The sequence below is a fragment of the Micropterus salmoides genome, unplaced genomic scaffold, assembly GCF_014851395.1.
Source record: "Micropterus salmoides isolate LMB-PRFRI ecotype aquatic unplaced genomic scaffold, ASM1485139v1 Ms_hic_scaffold_22, whole genome shotgun sequence".
In the NCBI taxonomy this organism is placed as follows: domain Eukaryota; kingdom Metazoa; phylum Chordata; class Actinopteri; order Centrarchiformes; family Centrarchidae; genus Micropterus; species Micropterus salmoides.
The window spans coordinates 8,886,829-8,903,087 of NW_024041373.1; the positions used below are offsets into that span (position 1 = coordinate 8,886,829).

The window sequence follows — 16,259 nt, forward strand, 5'->3', positions numbered from 1 at the left end:
ACCTTTGTGACACATAAGACACATCATCATGATTAAAGAACTGTACAGCATATTTATTAAATCACCTATGCAAAGAGGAAGGACAGCAAAATAAATCTGAACCAAGGTCCTGCTCAAACACTTCCAGTAAATTACAAAAAGACCAAGGGAGAGTCTGTACGTAGAAAAATAAGTTAGAAAATCACAGATGGACCAATGATTCAATTTTTTTTTTTCTTTTCACCACAATACATTTCCCTCTCACCAGCCATGTAACAGCCAGTCATTTATTCAGGAGATTTGTATTTATACAACATGGTTGTCCGGTAAATGTAGCCTCTGTTCTGCACACAAGTTTCCTTCACCAACATAGTGGATTTATACGGGTGATGAAGCTAAAAAGTTGAAGTGCCACTGGCAGACACAAACCTTTAAATAAACTCTGTATACATCAGTTATCTTGACTCCTGTTGATGGCCCTTTGGTTTGGCACCTAACTAAAGCTCCCCTGGGGGACCGGGATGTTTTCATGAAGGTATTTCATACTGCCTTGCTCAGAGAAGTCGGCCACAGTGTGCCCTTCACCTCGAAGGACCCATTTGGTGGTCAGAAGCCCCTCCAAACCCACAGGACCTCTGGCATGTATCCGTGCCGTACTGATACCAACCTCAGCTCCTGCAAAATAAGTAACATTAACTCTCATTGTCAAGACAGTAGTAGGTTAGATGCATTTACAGAAGGATGAATTTTCTCCATATATACCATGCCTGATACTGTACATACCTAGGCCAAAGCGGTAGCCATCTGCAAAGCGAGAGCTGGAGTTCCAGAATACACAGGCACTGTCCACCTGCTGCAGAAACTGTTCAGCCGTCTCCTCGTTTTCTGTAACAATGACATCAGTGTGGGAGCTGCCGTATTTGTGGATGTGGTCCACAGCATCCTGCATGCTGTCTACCACCTCTATGCAGCACTCCAGGTCCCCGTACTCGGTCCTCAGAGACTTCACCTCAGATGGGCTGAAAGTTAAATAGGATGCAAACCGGGGACCTGCATGGATTTTCACCTGAGAGAAAGCAATGGCGCAATGATTTATTAATAATGAAATAATCAAACTCAAATTAGCAAAAGCAATTATACTTGCTGTATTATATACCATTGACCTGAATTAAGTACTAAACTGCCTCTCCAGAACGTTTGTTCTTGTTTCTGGTACTCAAAAATTCATCAAAATGTAAATAGCCACTTAGCCATACAGTGTAATGCTATTTGTAATACTTGTGTTTCTTACATGTTCTGTTCTTAGCATATCAATGATCTGGTCAAATATAGGAGTTCGCAGCAAATCTCTGTGAATAAGGAGGGTCTCCATGGCATTGCAGGCCGCTGGGTAGTCACATTTGGAGTCTCTGACTAGAATGAAACACAAGTTAGTATATTCATTCAGCAGTTTTGGGTTACCCAAAGAAGTTACTAACCACAACTCTTGGACAACATGTAAAATCACTTACAACTGCTAGGTGCACTCAAATGAAATATGAATACAAGATTATTTCCGATTTCAACAACTTTTTAAAACACTGCACAAAATTAAACTTTCACAGCTAGTGTACACACACTGGAATCACATACCAACGGCAATAGCTTTTTCTATGCTGGCATCGCTGTCAACGTAGACGTGACAGACGCCCTCGCTGTGACCCAGCACAGGAATACCCTTAGCTGCCCTTTGGATGTCCCGTACCAGCTGGGACGAGCCCCTTGGAATGATCAGGTCGATCATCTTGTCTAGCCTGCACAGATCCTCAACTTCTTCCCGTGTGCTCACCTACATGTCAAGGTTAATCTTTAGCATATCACAGAATATCTGAGTTTGTATTATAATCATGTAGAAACTCACTGTGTTAATAACGTAATGCATTCAATTTTTACCAGTTGAATGGCGTCTGCCACCCCATGAATGGAAAGTGCTTCCTGAGTGAGTTGATGCAGAATTTTATTGGTGTTGGAAGCTTCTTTACCCCCCTTCAGTAGCAAAGCATTCCCACTGGCAATAGCGAGAGCGGCCACCTGAAACACAATATTAAATTAATGAAAATGTGAGATTAACTTTCAATGACAAAAAAAGTCTCCCAGAGCAGCAGCTGATGGTGAGTAAGTCTACAGGCTGAGCGTTGGGGCTGACTGACCTGTGGCAGACAATCAGGACGTGACTCAAAGATGACCAGCAGGACACCAATGGGAACAGTGATCTGCTCCAGCTCTAGGTTGTTGGCAACCCTGGTCCTCCTCAGCACCCGACCCACGCTGTCTCTAGAGGACACAGCAAGTTGACGGAGGCCAATGGCAAGGCTGTTCAGCTTAGCAGTTGACAGACTCAGGCGATCAATCAAAGGCTGGGAGAGACGCCCTGTGAGGAAATATAATAAATGAACAACACTGACAATGCAATACTCTATAAATCCATGTAGAGAATATACTTTTGCTTTCAGCAAGCAGAGGCATTGTAAAGCAGGACTAAGAACTTTGCTCATCCAGTTAAAGAACAGGTCTCACTATTCTCTACGCTATGCTGCCCAACAACACAGGGCACAGAATGCCTCCTGCCAAACTTCATTCACAATCATCTTACTGACAACATGGCTGATGCACACCAGAGATAAAAGAGAAGATAAATGCCTACCAAAGCCAACAGACAGATTATCCAAATCTCCTTCATATGCCAGTTTCCCTCAGTGGAAGTGCTACAAAGGATGGCATTTTAGTCATCCGACTGCATGCAGCTGTGCAGTAAGGTGATCAGTGTGTCTTCTCTGTGGCTCTGTACCTGATGTTGTTGCTAGCTCCATGTCTCTCTTGTTGGCACTGAGAATCTCATCTTTCTTCTCTGTAAGCAGCTCAGCAAGACAGCAGATGATCTCCCCTCTCTAGAAAAACAAATACACACACTCCCATATGATTAACAAATACCAGGATCAAAGATTGCTGTGTGTTTTATTTCATTTTCTTTGCAGCGTGCCAACCAAGAGGCGCTTCCCTATTTGCAATCTTGCAATTTAAATTAATTTAGCCATGATAAAATGAGGTCTGTAGATGGTATTTAATATATCAGTGCTAAATAAATTCCTATGATTGCCGTTCTACTGTTTAATATCAATCTACTGCAATCAGGCTTCATAACAATTTAGACCCCGTGAGAAAATCGTCCTCTTATACTACTTCACTTCAGTTAGACAGACCACACTGGAGCAAAAAAAAAAAGAAAAAAAAAAAACTCACCTGTTCAGGGTGCAGGGAGGACAGAGCTCTGCCTGCGTGCCGGGCCATCTCTGTCTGCTGCTCCACAGTTGGACCTGGGGGTGTAAATAATGCATGCATCAAATATTAAAAACACAAACTCAACAAGTGGGTGAAATATTCTTTCCAGATGTTTGTACCCAGTACCTGCAGGTTTCACTTCAGAGAAGAAGGTGCCAACTTTCTTCCCGTCCACAATGTCTGTGATGACGTGGCCTGTGACTTTAGGATTTGTGCCATTGGCAATGACAACTGATGTCCCACCCTGTAGTGCCCAGAGGGCTGCTTTCACCTGATTCAGACAACATGAGTGAGTATAATGCAACTTTTCCCTCGTTTAACCAAGTATTGTTGACACTTTGAGATAAGTGCCTCTGGCAAACAGGAATATCTATAAGCAACCTTTTATACCTAGTGCAATAAATCTAATGAATAAACTGCACTAATTGGTATTTTTCTGTACAGAAAGTATATTGTACACGGCATGTATGGGGTAAACTACAGTGATGTGATATGATGTTGGTATGTTTATATATGTCCATGTTTGTATAGTGATGTTTTTATAGGTCTGGTGAGACCAAAGACAACATTCCAGCCTTGGCTGGACAATAAAGTGGTATTCTATCTATTCTATCTAACATCAACATCGTAGGTCATGCTTAATTATTTATTCTCATTGTAAATGTTAAATGTTTTATGTCTGCAACTTTGTTAATTGTGCTGCTGCCTGTCTTGGCCAGGACTCTCTTGAAAAAGATATTTTTAATCTCAATGATTTTTTTTTTTCTGGTTGGGTAAAGGTATAAATAAAAAATACAATGCTGACCTTGGCTTCCATCCCACCAATACCGACTCTAGACTTAGTTCCGAATGTGATTGACTGCTGGTCTCCAGGATAGAATATATCAATGAGCTTGGCATCATCTGTTCCTGGGGGACTGTCGTACAAGCCTGTGGAATAGATTTTTTGTCTTTTTAATCCTTCACAGAACTAAAGAAGTCACAGTGATATTGATTTATGTTGATCAAGAAATACCTGACCAAGAGGCCAGACAGTATACAGAACGCTTCTTCCAGATTAACTGTTTAAAAGTACCCCACCGATTAAGCATTACACTTCCATAAAGCAGAGGGACTCACAGGGGAGATTAAAAGGAAGAATGGTCAATATCGAAGCAGCTGATGCTAACATACTCCAACTCTTAGTCTATAGTCGTGGTGTGAATCTCTAGGCACCTCATGTTTCGATTCCAATTCATAGAGCTACGATGTGGCCATAAAACCATTACCGAGGTACCATTCTGGATTTCTATACAAGATTTATTTTTTCTTAGTGTGTGACTACCTGCTACTATTAAAAACAGCGTATTTGTAACAATACATGAATAAATTAAACTGATTAATTTAGTTCTATTATCTCTTATTATTGATGTACAATAGCTCATACTTACTACTACATACATACTAAGTAAATCATGATTAATCTTTAAGTTAGTGGTTATTTCTGTACCTTCAACATCAGATAGAGCAATAAGGAGGTCTGCTTTCATTTCAACAGCCAACCGTGCAGCCAAGCTGTCATTATCTTTGATGCTTATTACCTGAAATACAAAGACATTTCATTAAGCCAAAAGGAAATCGACTGTATCTTAAACAACTTTTCAGTTGCTTCCATACAACAAAAGCCTTCTAGTCCCATTCAGTTGCAAAGCAAATATGTTTACCTCTTTTTCAAAAAGAGATAGCATATGCAGGACTGTGCGCAATAAAATGGCAAAAAAAAAAAAAAAAGAACACCATACTCTGAGTTAGTACAGAACATTCAAAGCAGCCTTTAAAGTTATACATTGATGAGGAAGGTCTATGCGTGATTAAAGCAATCCACCATCACGATTCAGGACCACACGTAGCATTCCCAACATGCCCTGCACACAGTACCCACATTTACCCCCTGCAAGTCACTGCTAGGAACAGGGGGCGGAACAACCGCATCATTGGTGTTGATGATAGGAACTATGTTCATGCGGAGCAGTTCATGGAGAGTGCTGTTCAGGTTGCGCCGCTTCTGCTCATCGTGAAAATCCAAGTTGGTGACCAGAATCTACAGAAGTGGACAGAAATGTAGAGAGAATTACACGAGATTATATAATATGACGTCAGCTTTTATTCTGTGAGAAAACTCGAGTACGCACTTGTGCAGTGCAGGTGCTGTACTGGGTGAACATAGCTTCATACAAGGCCATCAGACCGCTCTGTCCTGCAGCTGCACATGCCCTTGCCTCCAAAACTGGAACTGACTGGAAAACAGAGAGATTTCATTCAAGTTAACACAGCTATGAACAAAAGCATTTCTCAATGAGTGGACTAAACATTCCAGAGAATTGCAAGATTGTTTTTAACCATCTCTTTGAGTTGGTTCTGTCCAGAATGCAAAGCCTGTCTGACGCTCTGAGACAGCAGGATCTCATGTCTCAGTCTCTGCTTCCCAAACGCCACAGCACCACTGGTGACAATCATCATCTCCCTGCCTTGATTCTGCAGCATGGCCACCTGACAAGACACACAAAGATCACTTATCAGTCCCCTTTGTTTTTAAGTCTTCCTTGAGACCACATAATATTATTCTCACACTTACACAGCCATCATCCTCTCTTGTCCGTATCAACAATATTAATGTGGCGTTACCTGCTCTACTATTGAAGCCAGTCGTCCCAGTGCCAGACCGCACTCATCGCGTGTCACCACAGCACTCCCCAGCTTCACTACAATGCGTTTGGCCTGCTTTAACTCACTGCGGTGAGCAAAAGACTTCCCATGGGGACGTGAGCGCAAGACTGCAGAGAATAACAAAGCATTGTATTACAGATCAGCATGCACCAAAGAGTATTATAGCCTACAGATCAAAAAGATAGTCAGAACAGTGTCCCCTTTAGGTATGACAAGGAAGCTTGCTTGTTACTTACATTTAACCTGGGAAAACGTTCTGATAGAGACAGGACAGACATTTGACTGCCGGATGGATGGCAGCCGAGAGCACAAGGCCAGTCTGGCAAACATGGCACAGACACTTGGGGACAGCTATGATGAACAGACAGACCGGTGCCAGGTTACTTTTAACAGTGCAATAACCTCATCTGAGATAAGCAGCTTTCATATTATAGGACAGGCTGTATGGCCAGACATCAACACAGTGACTTAAATGTAAAGAACACCATAACATTTATCATCATTCACTTGAACATTATTTTCTTTGTTGCATCATGCCACATGAGGTTATCAGCATTGTGTTGGTACTTGAACTTGACACACTGACCCAGTGAACATGATGTTTGTTGTTTGGATTAACGTTAGTTAGCTTAAACATGTGCCAGCTACAGGGGCTATGTGCTGTTCACACAAGTAAACATTTGTGAAGCCATTAAAGTTTGCATGTTAGATCAACAAGGCTAACAGATGGTAGCTAGCTGCCTGTCTTGTGTTGTCAAAACGTACCTGGGTTAGCTGACGTTGGCTAGCATTAGCAGCTGTGAGCTAACTCACCGTCTAACGTAGCGGCTGTTTTCAACAAAAGAAAAAGACATTTTGTATAAAATGACTCCTTACCTGACAATGTGGAAACCTAGACAACCAACCACAATTGCACTTGGGAGAGCGCTGCAGGAGACCAGGAGACACGTAGTCAGACAGGCGGACCGGCGGTGCTGCCACATCCACAGCCCACGTTGGTTGGGAAGTGCCGTAACCGAGCTATGCAGGAACAACGTATACGTAGGATATCCGAATACGTTCATGTGGCAAGCAAATCAGTCTTTACGTACGCAGAAAGAGTACGTTAGCTGGGTGGACGCTGTAGTTATGGGAGGTACAAGCACAGGGATAGAGGGTCAAAACACTGGCAGTTCATATTTGAAATTTAGTTGAGAAAACAAACTGAATGCAACAATAACAAATGTCAGCCTATTGTAGACATATCCAAATTGTTGTTGTTAATTACTGTTTTACATAATGTTTGTTTTATAATTAAAATATTTATTCAGTTATGCAAGTAACAGTCCAAAAAATTAAAATAATAATTGATGTCACATATTTGTTTTTTAAAATGAACTATCACTGAATATTATGGTAGGCACATTTTGTACAAAATAATCTTAACACAAGGTTCACTTGACTTGCAGTGAAAACTCCAAAAGCTATTGAAGACATTGAGATTTGGCTTAAAATTGGACCTTAAGTTAATATTATGTTTGGCAAACTACTGTTTCCAAAGTCAAGAAGAAACTTTCACATTAAAATGAATTCATCTTGTTGGATTACATTTTAAATGGTACTGCGTTTAAGACAAATAATTTGGTCATTGTTGGAAATGTGCCATCCAATTGTTTGTGGTCTCCTGAGTGTCAAAGGTTCGAAACAGCTACTGGAAGATGTTAACTCATCTTTAGTAATCTGACACTGAGGCACATGAGTGGCGCATGCATGCCAAGAGAGGCCTGTGAAACATTCATGAGCAGGAAGGCCAGACACACACTGGACACTGAGCTGCCATAACAGGTGCAAGCAGAGCTATGGGCACTGTTGAGGAAACTTTAAGGTGTCCCATCTGCCAGGACTTCTTCACAGATCCTGTCACGCTGCCATGCGGACATGACTTCTGTCTCACTTGTATCAAGGCTGTCTGGGAAACAGATGGGTCTGATGAGGGTCCTGTCTTCTGTCCAGAGTGTCAGATATTCCTCCCCTCTGGGCTCACTCTGGAAATAAACAACATCCGTCAGACCAAAGTAAAGGAATTCAGACAGACAACAACAACACCAAGCAGGGGAACTACATCATCTTCAACTATCCACTGTGACCACTGCATAGAGACACCATCGGTGGCCATAAGGACCTGTCTGACCTGTGACGCCTCACTGTGCCAGGCTCACGCTCTGCTGCACCAGCAGAGGTCTGCTCTGAAGGACCACACACTTGTGGAGGTGACGGGGGATCCGCTGTCTCTGAAGTGCAGGGAGCACCGTGATGAGCTCAAGCTCTTCTGTATGGAGGAAATGGCCCCTGTGTGCTGTATGTGCGTTCTAGTCGGCACGCACAAGAACCACAAAGCGTTTCAACTCCATGAAGCCTGCGCAGACTTCAAGGTGAATACTAGCTCTGTTTTATGATTTGCTAGTGTGTTTTATTTTCTTGTAAGTGTTATGATTATTTATTTATTTCTCCGCCATGGTCTTTATTTTCTACAGGCCTGTTGTGTTTCTGTCTTTAGAGCATGTTGGAGACCACGATGAACCAACTGCTGAAGAGGAGAGGTGAAGCAGAACATGCCATCAAGGACTTGGAGTCACTGTATATGCAAACAGTGGTAGAGTCAATGTGCCCTTTGTAATCATCTGTATTTTAGTTCACATATCCCCCTTTTGAGTGTATTCAAACAATGTTTGTTTGTTTTTTTCTTAGAAGTCTGCTGCAGATTTCAGGGAGCGAGTCTCAGACAAGTACAGCAGGATCCGTGTTGTGCTGGATGGCGATGAGCGTCTGATGATGCAGATTATAGACGCAGAGGAGACACACATGACAGAGTGGCTGGAGGCCCAGAGGGGCATCGTGGAGGCTCAGATCAAAGAGATAGACAGCCTCAGAGCATCCAGCAAATCACTCCTCCAAGAAACAAATGATCTGCGATTCCTGCAGGTAGGTCAAAGGAATATCTTATCTTGTCTTTAATGATATCTGATATTATGACTGTGTTACTGTGATCATGTGAACGTCTTGTACAAATACAGCTAATATGTTTTCTGAGATTGCAAAACGTACAGTAGTACATAACTTGTTTACTTTCAACAGCAAATCACAGCACAGAATCTTTGGTGAGTATCTGTCACTTTATTTTTTCTATCCTAACTGCTTTCTTTTTGTAGGATTTTTGCCTTCTAATGGTTTCCAGTTTTTATTGTAGCAACCCTTTGGATTTAGCACCAGTCCAGGAAGTAGACAGAGGTCTGTGTGGCCCTGAGAAGCTAAGAACAATAGAGAGGCTGGTAGATGACCTCTCGGTGGCTCTGTCCCAACACTTTCCACGAATGTGGTCATGTTAGTAAATAATACAATCTTTTGCAATCTAAAATCAACCCCCACTATCTCAGTATTGTGGACTGAATGTAAATTTTTATTTGCAGATCTAAGTTCTCCTGCTCTGGACTCCAACACAGCTCACCCAAAATTAGAAATATCCCAGGACAGGAAACAAGTGTACTGGAGAAGGCAGCCTGTCCGTGAAGCTCTGAGCCCCCAGCCATATGACTCCCAGTACAGTGTCCTGGCTCAGGAGTGTTTTACTACTGGCCAGCATTACTGGGAGGTCATTGTCCAGGAGAAACCTTACTGGCTAATAGGTGTGACCACTGGGCCAGTCAATAAAAAAGATCGTCAAAGTCAGAGTTCCTCCAGCCTGGGTGTGAATAACACATCCTGGTGCATCTACCATGGAGAGGGACAGTACCTGGCATGTCATGATACCCAGGAGAAGCAGCTGTCAGTGGGAAAGAGAGTTAGAAAGCTGGGCATACTGGCAAATCTCCAGAAGGGGGAGCTGTCATTCTATGACGCTGATGTTATGACCCTGCTTCACTCTTTCTGTGTGCAGTGCACAGGGCCTCTCTACCCCATGTTAAACCCATGCATTGATATGAATGGACTGAACAGGCAGCCTCTTACTTTGTTTTGTATTAAGGACCCCTGGGATTGGCAAGTAAACACAAATGGGGGTAAAGAGGAAACTTAGGGGACAATGCACTGTATTTTTTCTTGTTTAGTCTATTGTTTGCATGATGCTGTAAAACATGTGAGGCTGTCAAATAATATGACCATCATCAGTTTCACTGCCTGGAACTGTTCCAAGTAAAACTAAAACTATGAGCAAGGAATTGGCCTACCTCTTAAAAGAAGTCACAGTTGGAGCTGAGATAGATGATGAACATACGTTTCTCATTACCAGCAGCAATAGGAGAGAGAGGCTTAAATTCTGTGATATGGTCTTCTGGTATTATGTTATTTTGATCCTATATTGATGTTTTACAGAAAGCTGTTGAGTAAGAAGTATAGCTGAGAGTAGATATTTTTAACTGTTTGTCTATTCTATAGTCATATAGGTGTTTCTATGTTACCTTTTCCGTGACTGCCGTTGTCATGTACAGTGGATATACATCAACTGATTTTGGGTGCACCCTCAAACAGCACTTTTGTTCTGTGGTAAAGTCTGGTTGGTCAGCAGTTTAGCAGCTCTCGTGTTTTACTTGATGTAGTTCAGGAAGTAAATGACCCGTGTATAAACTACTGGTTTGTTCTTTGTACAACTGTCCCCTCAGCTCACCAGACCATGGTGGAGGACATGGACATGTACGCCTTTGTTCTCACATGTCAGTGGCTCTACAGAGTTGCAGCAAACAAATGACCCAGTGAGGCCAAATGACATAAACAGTGACATTGTATTTCTACAGAGCACAAGAGACGTAACTTTATCTTAGAGTATTTATACAGTATGGTTTTACTCTGCGTACATAAATACCTCAAATCATCTGTCACCCAGGACATTTTAATAGATTTTAAAGCTGCAGCACATTTTGTGTCTCAACAGCAGAACACACATATAATCAGCTTTAAAAAAAGTGGCGAGAAAATGACATAATGTAACCTCATTTGATTTTGAGCAGTAATTTTGTGTACTTGTGGTTTTACACAAATTGCAGTACTGTGACTCTCGTTATCCTGATCAGGGGTGTAGCTGTGAGATCTGCCAGCCCTGGGCCTGGTGAGAGCATCCAGTAAAGACATGAGGCAAAGAACAGCATAAAGAGCTACTCAAGATTGAAGAGTAAGAGGAATAATTTATCAGCATGGTGTAAATATCCCATCACTACTTTAGGACATTTACTGTCCAGGAAGTGCCATCAGCAGTGGTCGACACTAACTAAGTACATTTACCCAAGTACTATACAATACAAATTTACAAAAATACAAAGGTACCTGAACTTTACTTGAGAATTTTATTTTCATGCCACTTTCTACCTATACTCCCCTACATCTCCATCTCCATTTTGTTATAAATTAAACTAATAAGTACAGCAAAAACAATGAATGGGTTGACAGAAAGTTAATTGGCAATTGTTTTGTTCGTTCAGTCATTTTTAATGCAAAAACATTTCATGGTTCCAGCTTCACAAACGTGAAGATTTGCTGCTTTTCTTTTTAATTATTTAATTATTTGAATGTAGTGTGAACAATGTTGAGGTTTGGGCTGTTGGTTGAACAAAAGAAGCATTATGAAGGTGTCACTTTGGGTTCTGCGTAACTGTGATGGCATTTCTCACTGTTTTCAGAATGTTCACAAAAATCAGTCGATTAATGGAGAAAATAATCAGCAGAATAATTCACAATGAAAATAATTATTTGTTGCAGTCCCATACAAAATAGTTCAAAATGAGCTCCATTTCAACACCTACAGCTTTTACACAAATGCACGGGGAATAATAATCTCATGATGTAATATATACTCATACAAAAGTCACAGGGGACAGTGTTCTGCATTTCTGTACTGAGTACTTACTTTAATATTTTAAGTACATTTTCCTGATCAGACGTACATACTTTTAATTAAGTAAGATTTTCAGTGCAGTACTTTTACTTATAAGAGAGTATTTCTTACATTGTGGTATTAGTACTTCTACTTAGGTAAAGGATCTGTATGCTTTGTCCATCATTCGATATCAGTGATGCATTTGACCCATTTCTTTTCCAAAGAATGATGATGCATCTGCTTTCTTATATTTATCTCCCACCACACTACAATTATAATGCAATTCCTGCTGAGAGAACACTGAGAAATGCTTCTTTAATAAGACAACAGGGCTGAGCAGTCAAACTTTATGTGTGACTGCTTATGTGTGTCATTTTTAATATATGGTTTTGGAAGCTTCTGACAGCACAATTTGATCAAAATGCTTCGTCAGTTTTAAGTAGCATTTGAATTTAAAACAATGTTGTAGACATGAAAACGGATATACCAGATAAAACTGCACAAAATGTAAAAGCTAAATCATGATAGGCTTGCAAAAGACTTGCATAATAACCAAGTCCTTAGCTACACTGGTTGGCATGTTGCTGAGTAACAGAAATGATTATGGAGATGCTGCTTGAGTCTTTGACTTGATCCAGTCCAGGAAGTGAGTGACCCTTGTGTAGACCCCAGGCTTGTTCTTCCTTCCACATTGGTCTCCCCAACTCACCAGACCATAAATTACATGGGTATTGTTCGGGTTACAAGTCAGTGGTCCTCCAGAGTCACCCTGAAACAAGAGCAAACGGCTGACCAGACAGCAAATACACTGCTGTATGCAGATATTTTGGATGATAGCATGCATTTAACTGGCACGTTTCCTCTTCTAACTAACCTGGCAGGAATCCACCCCTCCCTGCAGGTGGCCAGCACAGAACATAGTATTATCCAGGACTCTGCCATAAATAGCGGGTTCAGAGCACTTTTGTTGGTTGATTAGCAGTACATTAGCTTCCAACAGGTTGTTGGAGCCATAGTCAGCTGAAACACAAACACAACAAAGTAGTAAAAAACAATGTTATCTCAAATTTCAGTGGCTGCAAATGAAGATTCGAGGCATACAGGTTCCTTTAAACTGAAACATTAAACTCTGAAGTGCCTCTAAAACAAACCAATAGACCTGAATGGAAATGACGACTTTTATTTTGTGGCTGAATATGCAAAAGCGGTCTTACATTCCTCAGTGGCACCCCATCCGGAAATGGTACACTCCATCCCATCAGGCAGTTGGGCATCAGGCAGACAGGCTGTCTTCACAAACTGGGTCTCATTGGCACAAACTCCATCAGTGCCGTTCAACCTCAACAAGGCTTTGAAAACGCAGGTTGGATAAAAGTCACAAAAAAATTATTAAATAATGAAGTACTACTACATTTCTTTTTTCACATCACAATGTCATTACTTCAACTTTTTACTATTTTTAGAGTTTACTTCACAGACTATCAATACTACATTTCATCACTCATCATTATTACAACATTTTGACTCCCGGGCCTAATTGGCACTTTCACATTCCATCCTTAGTTAACTAAAAAGGTCCAGAAAAAGATGCAGAGGAGAGATGCTGTTAGTAAGATCTTGGATTTACACATTACATTTTAATACTGTTGGTAATGTCAGTGCTTATTTCATATAAAATGAGAGCGAGACATAGATCACCTATATCATTGTAAACCGCTTTAGTAGTCTCCCTGTAGTTCTCATGTAGAATAGCCTCTTCCACTTTTATTGTTTGCCTTGCTGACTCGTCCGTATTCAGTGACAGACTCCCCATAACCACCTTCATGTCCTTCTTTTGATCACTGCTCAAACACAAACAGCACAAACAGTTAAGTCCACATGTAAGAGCTATTTCATTATCAGCCAACGTTTGGTGTTTTTTCAGATTTGTGGTCCTTGTGATTGTGCTTACATGCAGTGTCCAGCTGTCAGTACCCAGCAGCTTGCGATGAGAACTCCTCCACACGTGTGTCTGAATGCCTGGTTGGAGTTCTTTGGTCTTACTTGCAAGGAAACCTGCCAGGGTAAAGCCCCAGGAGCGACCTTCAGACCCCCAAAGATTCGGGTAATGGGCTTTTTCGGCTGTGGCATCCCACACATGGTGAACTGTAGCGGTGAAGTGGTGGGATCGGGGAGGAAAGGAACATCAGTAGGTGCAAAAGAAGGTTGTGGAACCTGGGTGGGATTCTCAGTCGTTGGGAGAGTGGAAGTTGCTGGCCTTGTGGTTGCTGTAGATTCAGGTTTCGTAGGTTCGGGCTGGAGAGAAGTGGGATCAGGGTTTGTAGGGACAACTTCTGTTGGCGCAATACCTAAAAACACACACAAGAAAATAACAAGGAGATAACAATTGGTTTTTGTTGACAGCACTCAGGATCAGAAAGTTGTCCGAAGCTTTAAAGCTGACCTGTCGGTTTAGGACACTTTGTGACATCACAGTAGTCCCACAGCAACCTGTGGCCTCGTCTGAAGAAACACCAGGGCATCCTTTCTCCGTCTGGGTTTCTGTGTCATAGAAATAGTGTGAGTGAGCGCCCTCTTGTAGATGTCCTCTGCTATTTGAATGCAGTTATTTATTTTCTCCTGACCTGCAGAAGTTGTGAGGCCCAAGTCCATCTTTGTTCTCAAAGGACTTGCGATCAGCTCCTTTCTCCAGGACGAGGTGAGAGTTCCAGTACAGGCATTCATAGCCGTCATCTGTCTCAGTGACATTGCCCCTATATGACTCTCCATCATCCACATAGCAGTCACCTGGGGCTAAGAAATATTCCACACTCAGTCACTTTATGAGTATTGATATGATACATATATTGGACTGGGAAAAGGAAAACAAAAATGTAGGGTGTGGACTTACCAACATGGCAAAAATGTCCTCTGTACCCTTGAGGGCACTGGCAGAGAAAGTCATTACCATCCTTGATGCATATTCCTCCATTCCTACATGGATTAGGCTCACACAGTGAAACTTTGGAGAAAAACAGTTAACAGTGAAAGCTTGTTTTCAGGTACTGCAGAAACTTGTGGAAAAGAGGTAATCTGTCTTGTTTGGGCAAAGAAATACTCCTTACAACTTGTGCAGTGTGGAGGCTGGAAGGGCAACTTGCATTTGCACTGATAGAACGGGTGAGTTAAGGTCAGCACGCATTCACCACGCCCGCATGTACCCTTTCGACAAATTTTAGGACCTGAAACACAATTGTTTGGCTCATTGTATGTTGTGCATACATGACCAGCCTGCCATCCAACAACAACAGCATGGGAAAAGGGAATATTTTTCAAACCTCTCTCGCATCTCTTTCCCTTGTAAGGCCTGGGACAATCACATTTGAATCTTCTCTTGCCTTTCTGCTCACACACTCCATTGTTCTGGCAAGGGTTTGGATTGCATTGGCCTGAGAAATGAGAAAAGGTGACATAAGCTTTAAATTAGAGCTTTCCAATGTAATGTTGCTTCTTATGCCACAGGGAAAACATGCAACACTACACTGATTGGTAGAAATAGTTAGACAGAATACCTGAGCGTTAACATCTCTTACCTTCTGGCTCTTGAAGTTCAAAAAGCCAGTCTGAATTACTTTGGTCATCGTCATCGTCATCATCACTATCACCAACTCTGTCTATGATCTCAAAGAAGGCGTCTAAAACAATATTTTTCCTTGATTAGATATAAAGTTAGTAGCCTTCCACTCTGTTTTACTATAAAACAACCCAGTTATTTACAGTGAGACTGTGAGGACGACCAGGATACTAAATGTCAAATATTGTCCTATATATAATATGTTATAAAAGGAATAAAAATATAATAAAATAACTTACCTTCAATTATGTCCTTAAATCTTCCTATTTTTTTATGTTTAGGATGCTCAGGATGCCCATGCTCATGACGGTTCTTGTGCTTGTCATGTTTCAGCTGAATAATAATTTGACAGCACCAAATACGAGTCACAATAACAACAAATCCTGTGCAGTTGGTTATTAGAATTTTGTTGATATTTACATAACAGAAAAATGTTTAGTGAATTAATCTTTTCCCGACAACGAGCTCTGTTGCATTTTATTCACAGCAGAAGGCATTACCAAACATTGCAACACTATAAATAACGAGCCGATACATTTGCTCATTGCTGCACAATTGCTGTACAATGTATAGAGTGAAAACATACTTCTGCAGGTATGAGGAGCACTGCTAGGAAGAGGCAAAAGAAGAGGAGCTTTGGGTTCATGATGGCAGTGGATCAGAAGACATCCAGGAGAGTACAAAGTGAGTGCACTGTCTGGCAGATCACTCACACTTTTCTAAACAGTTGTGCAAGTACACTAACCTTTGATTCACTGGGGGTGTCTGGCATCAATCCCCGTTGTTGAGTCAGTTTTGTTG

The 16,259-nt window shown here is 41.5% G+C and overlaps 3 protein-coding genes across 4 annotated transcripts; 1 reads left to right on the forward strand and 2 right to left on the reverse strand.

Annotated features, from left to right (window-relative positions):
- Positions 1 to 28: 28 nt before the first annotated feature.
- Positions 29 to 7,035, reverse strand: LOC119917720 (delta-1-pyrroline-5-carboxylate synthase-like). 2 transcript variants are annotated; one of them, XM_038738135.1, is made up of 17 exons: positions 6,880 to 7,035; positions 6,240 to 6,354; positions 5,962 to 6,110; positions 5,677 to 5,826; positions 5,469 to 5,573; positions 5,225 to 5,377; positions 4,787 to 4,877; positions 4,103 to 4,227; positions 3,424 to 3,568; positions 3,259 to 3,332; positions 2,807 to 2,906; positions 2,169 to 2,389; positions 1,912 to 2,049; positions 1,612 to 1,807; positions 1,271 to 1,392; positions 763 to 1,045; positions 29 to 654 (listed from the first exon to the last, which is right to left on the reverse strand). In XM_038738135.1, exons 2-17 carry the CDS (start codon positions 6,331 to 6,333, stop codon positions 473 to 475), a joined length of 2,328 nt encoding a protein of 775 aa, XP_038594063.1. In that variant the 5' UTR covers positions 6,334 to 6,354; positions 6,880 to 7,035; the 3' UTR covers positions 29 to 472. The 2 variants fall into 2 exon arrangements, with proteins under 2 accessions (XP_038594063.1, XP_038594062.1); XM_038738134.1 differs by having other exon boundaries at positions 5,219 to 5,377.
- Positions 7,036 to 9,241: 2,206 nt separating this feature from the next.
- On the forward strand, positions 9,242 to 10,540 carry LOC119917723 (erythroid membrane-associated protein-like). Its single transcript, XM_038738140.1, has 2 exons — positions 9,242 to 9,363; positions 9,450 to 10,540. Exons 1-2 carry the CDS (start codon positions 9,354 to 9,356, stop codon positions 10,052 to 10,054), a joined length of 615 nt encoding a protein of 204 aa, XP_038594068.1. The 5' UTR covers positions 9,242 to 9,353; the 3' UTR covers positions 10,055 to 10,540.
- Positions 10,541 to 11,296: 756 nt separating this feature from the next.
- Positions 11,297 to 16,205, reverse strand: habp2 (hyaluronan binding protein 2). The gene is made up of 13 exons (XM_038738159.1): positions 16,045 to 16,205; positions 15,698 to 15,791; positions 15,418 to 15,519; positions 15,163 to 15,273; positions 14,950 to 15,066; positions 14,736 to 14,846; positions 14,470 to 14,638; positions 14,289 to 14,386; positions 13,797 to 14,193; positions 13,544 to 13,686; positions 13,060 to 13,194; positions 12,720 to 12,865; positions 11,297 to 12,614 (listed from the first exon to the last, which is right to left on the reverse strand). The coding sequence occupies exons 1-13, from the start codon at positions 16,102 to 16,104 to the stop codon at positions 12,447 to 12,449; spliced, it is 1,851 nt and encodes a 616-aa protein (XP_038594087.1). The 5' UTR covers positions 16,105 to 16,205; the 3' UTR covers positions 11,297 to 12,446.
- Between the last annotated feature and the right edge of the window lie 54 nt (positions 16,206 to 16,259).

What these genes read in the sequence shown, in the direction of transcription:
- LOC119917720 (XM_038738134.1), bottom strand. Translation starts at nt 6,333, where the DNA reads ATGTTTGCCAGACTGGCCTTGTGCTCTCGGCTGCCATCCATCCGGCAG. An exon ending in TGCTCTATCTGATGTTGAAG is followed by an intron (nt 4,228 to 4,786) that starts GTACAGAAATAA and finishes TCTATTCCACAG; the next exon opens with GCTTGTACGACAGTCCCCCA. An exon ending in GTCCTGATTGTCTGCCACAG is followed by an intron (nt 2,050 to 2,168) that starts GTCAGTCAGCCC and finishes ATTGTGTTTCAG; the next exon opens with GTGGCCGCTCTCGCTATTGC.
- habp2 (XM_038738159.1), bottom strand. Translation starts at nt 16,104, where the DNA reads ATGAACCCAAAGCTCCTCTTCTTTTGCCTCTTCCTAGCAGTGCTCCTC. An exon ending in CTGACAGCTGGACACTGCAT is followed by an intron (nt 13,687 to 13,796) that starts GTAAGCACAATC and finishes GTGTTTGAGCAG; the next exon opens with TGATCAAAAGAAGGACATGA. An exon ending in AGCGGTTTACAATGATATAG is followed by an intron (nt 13,195 to 13,543) that starts GTGATCTATGTC and finishes GCGTTTTCAAAG; the next exon opens with CCTTGTTGAGGTTGAACGGC.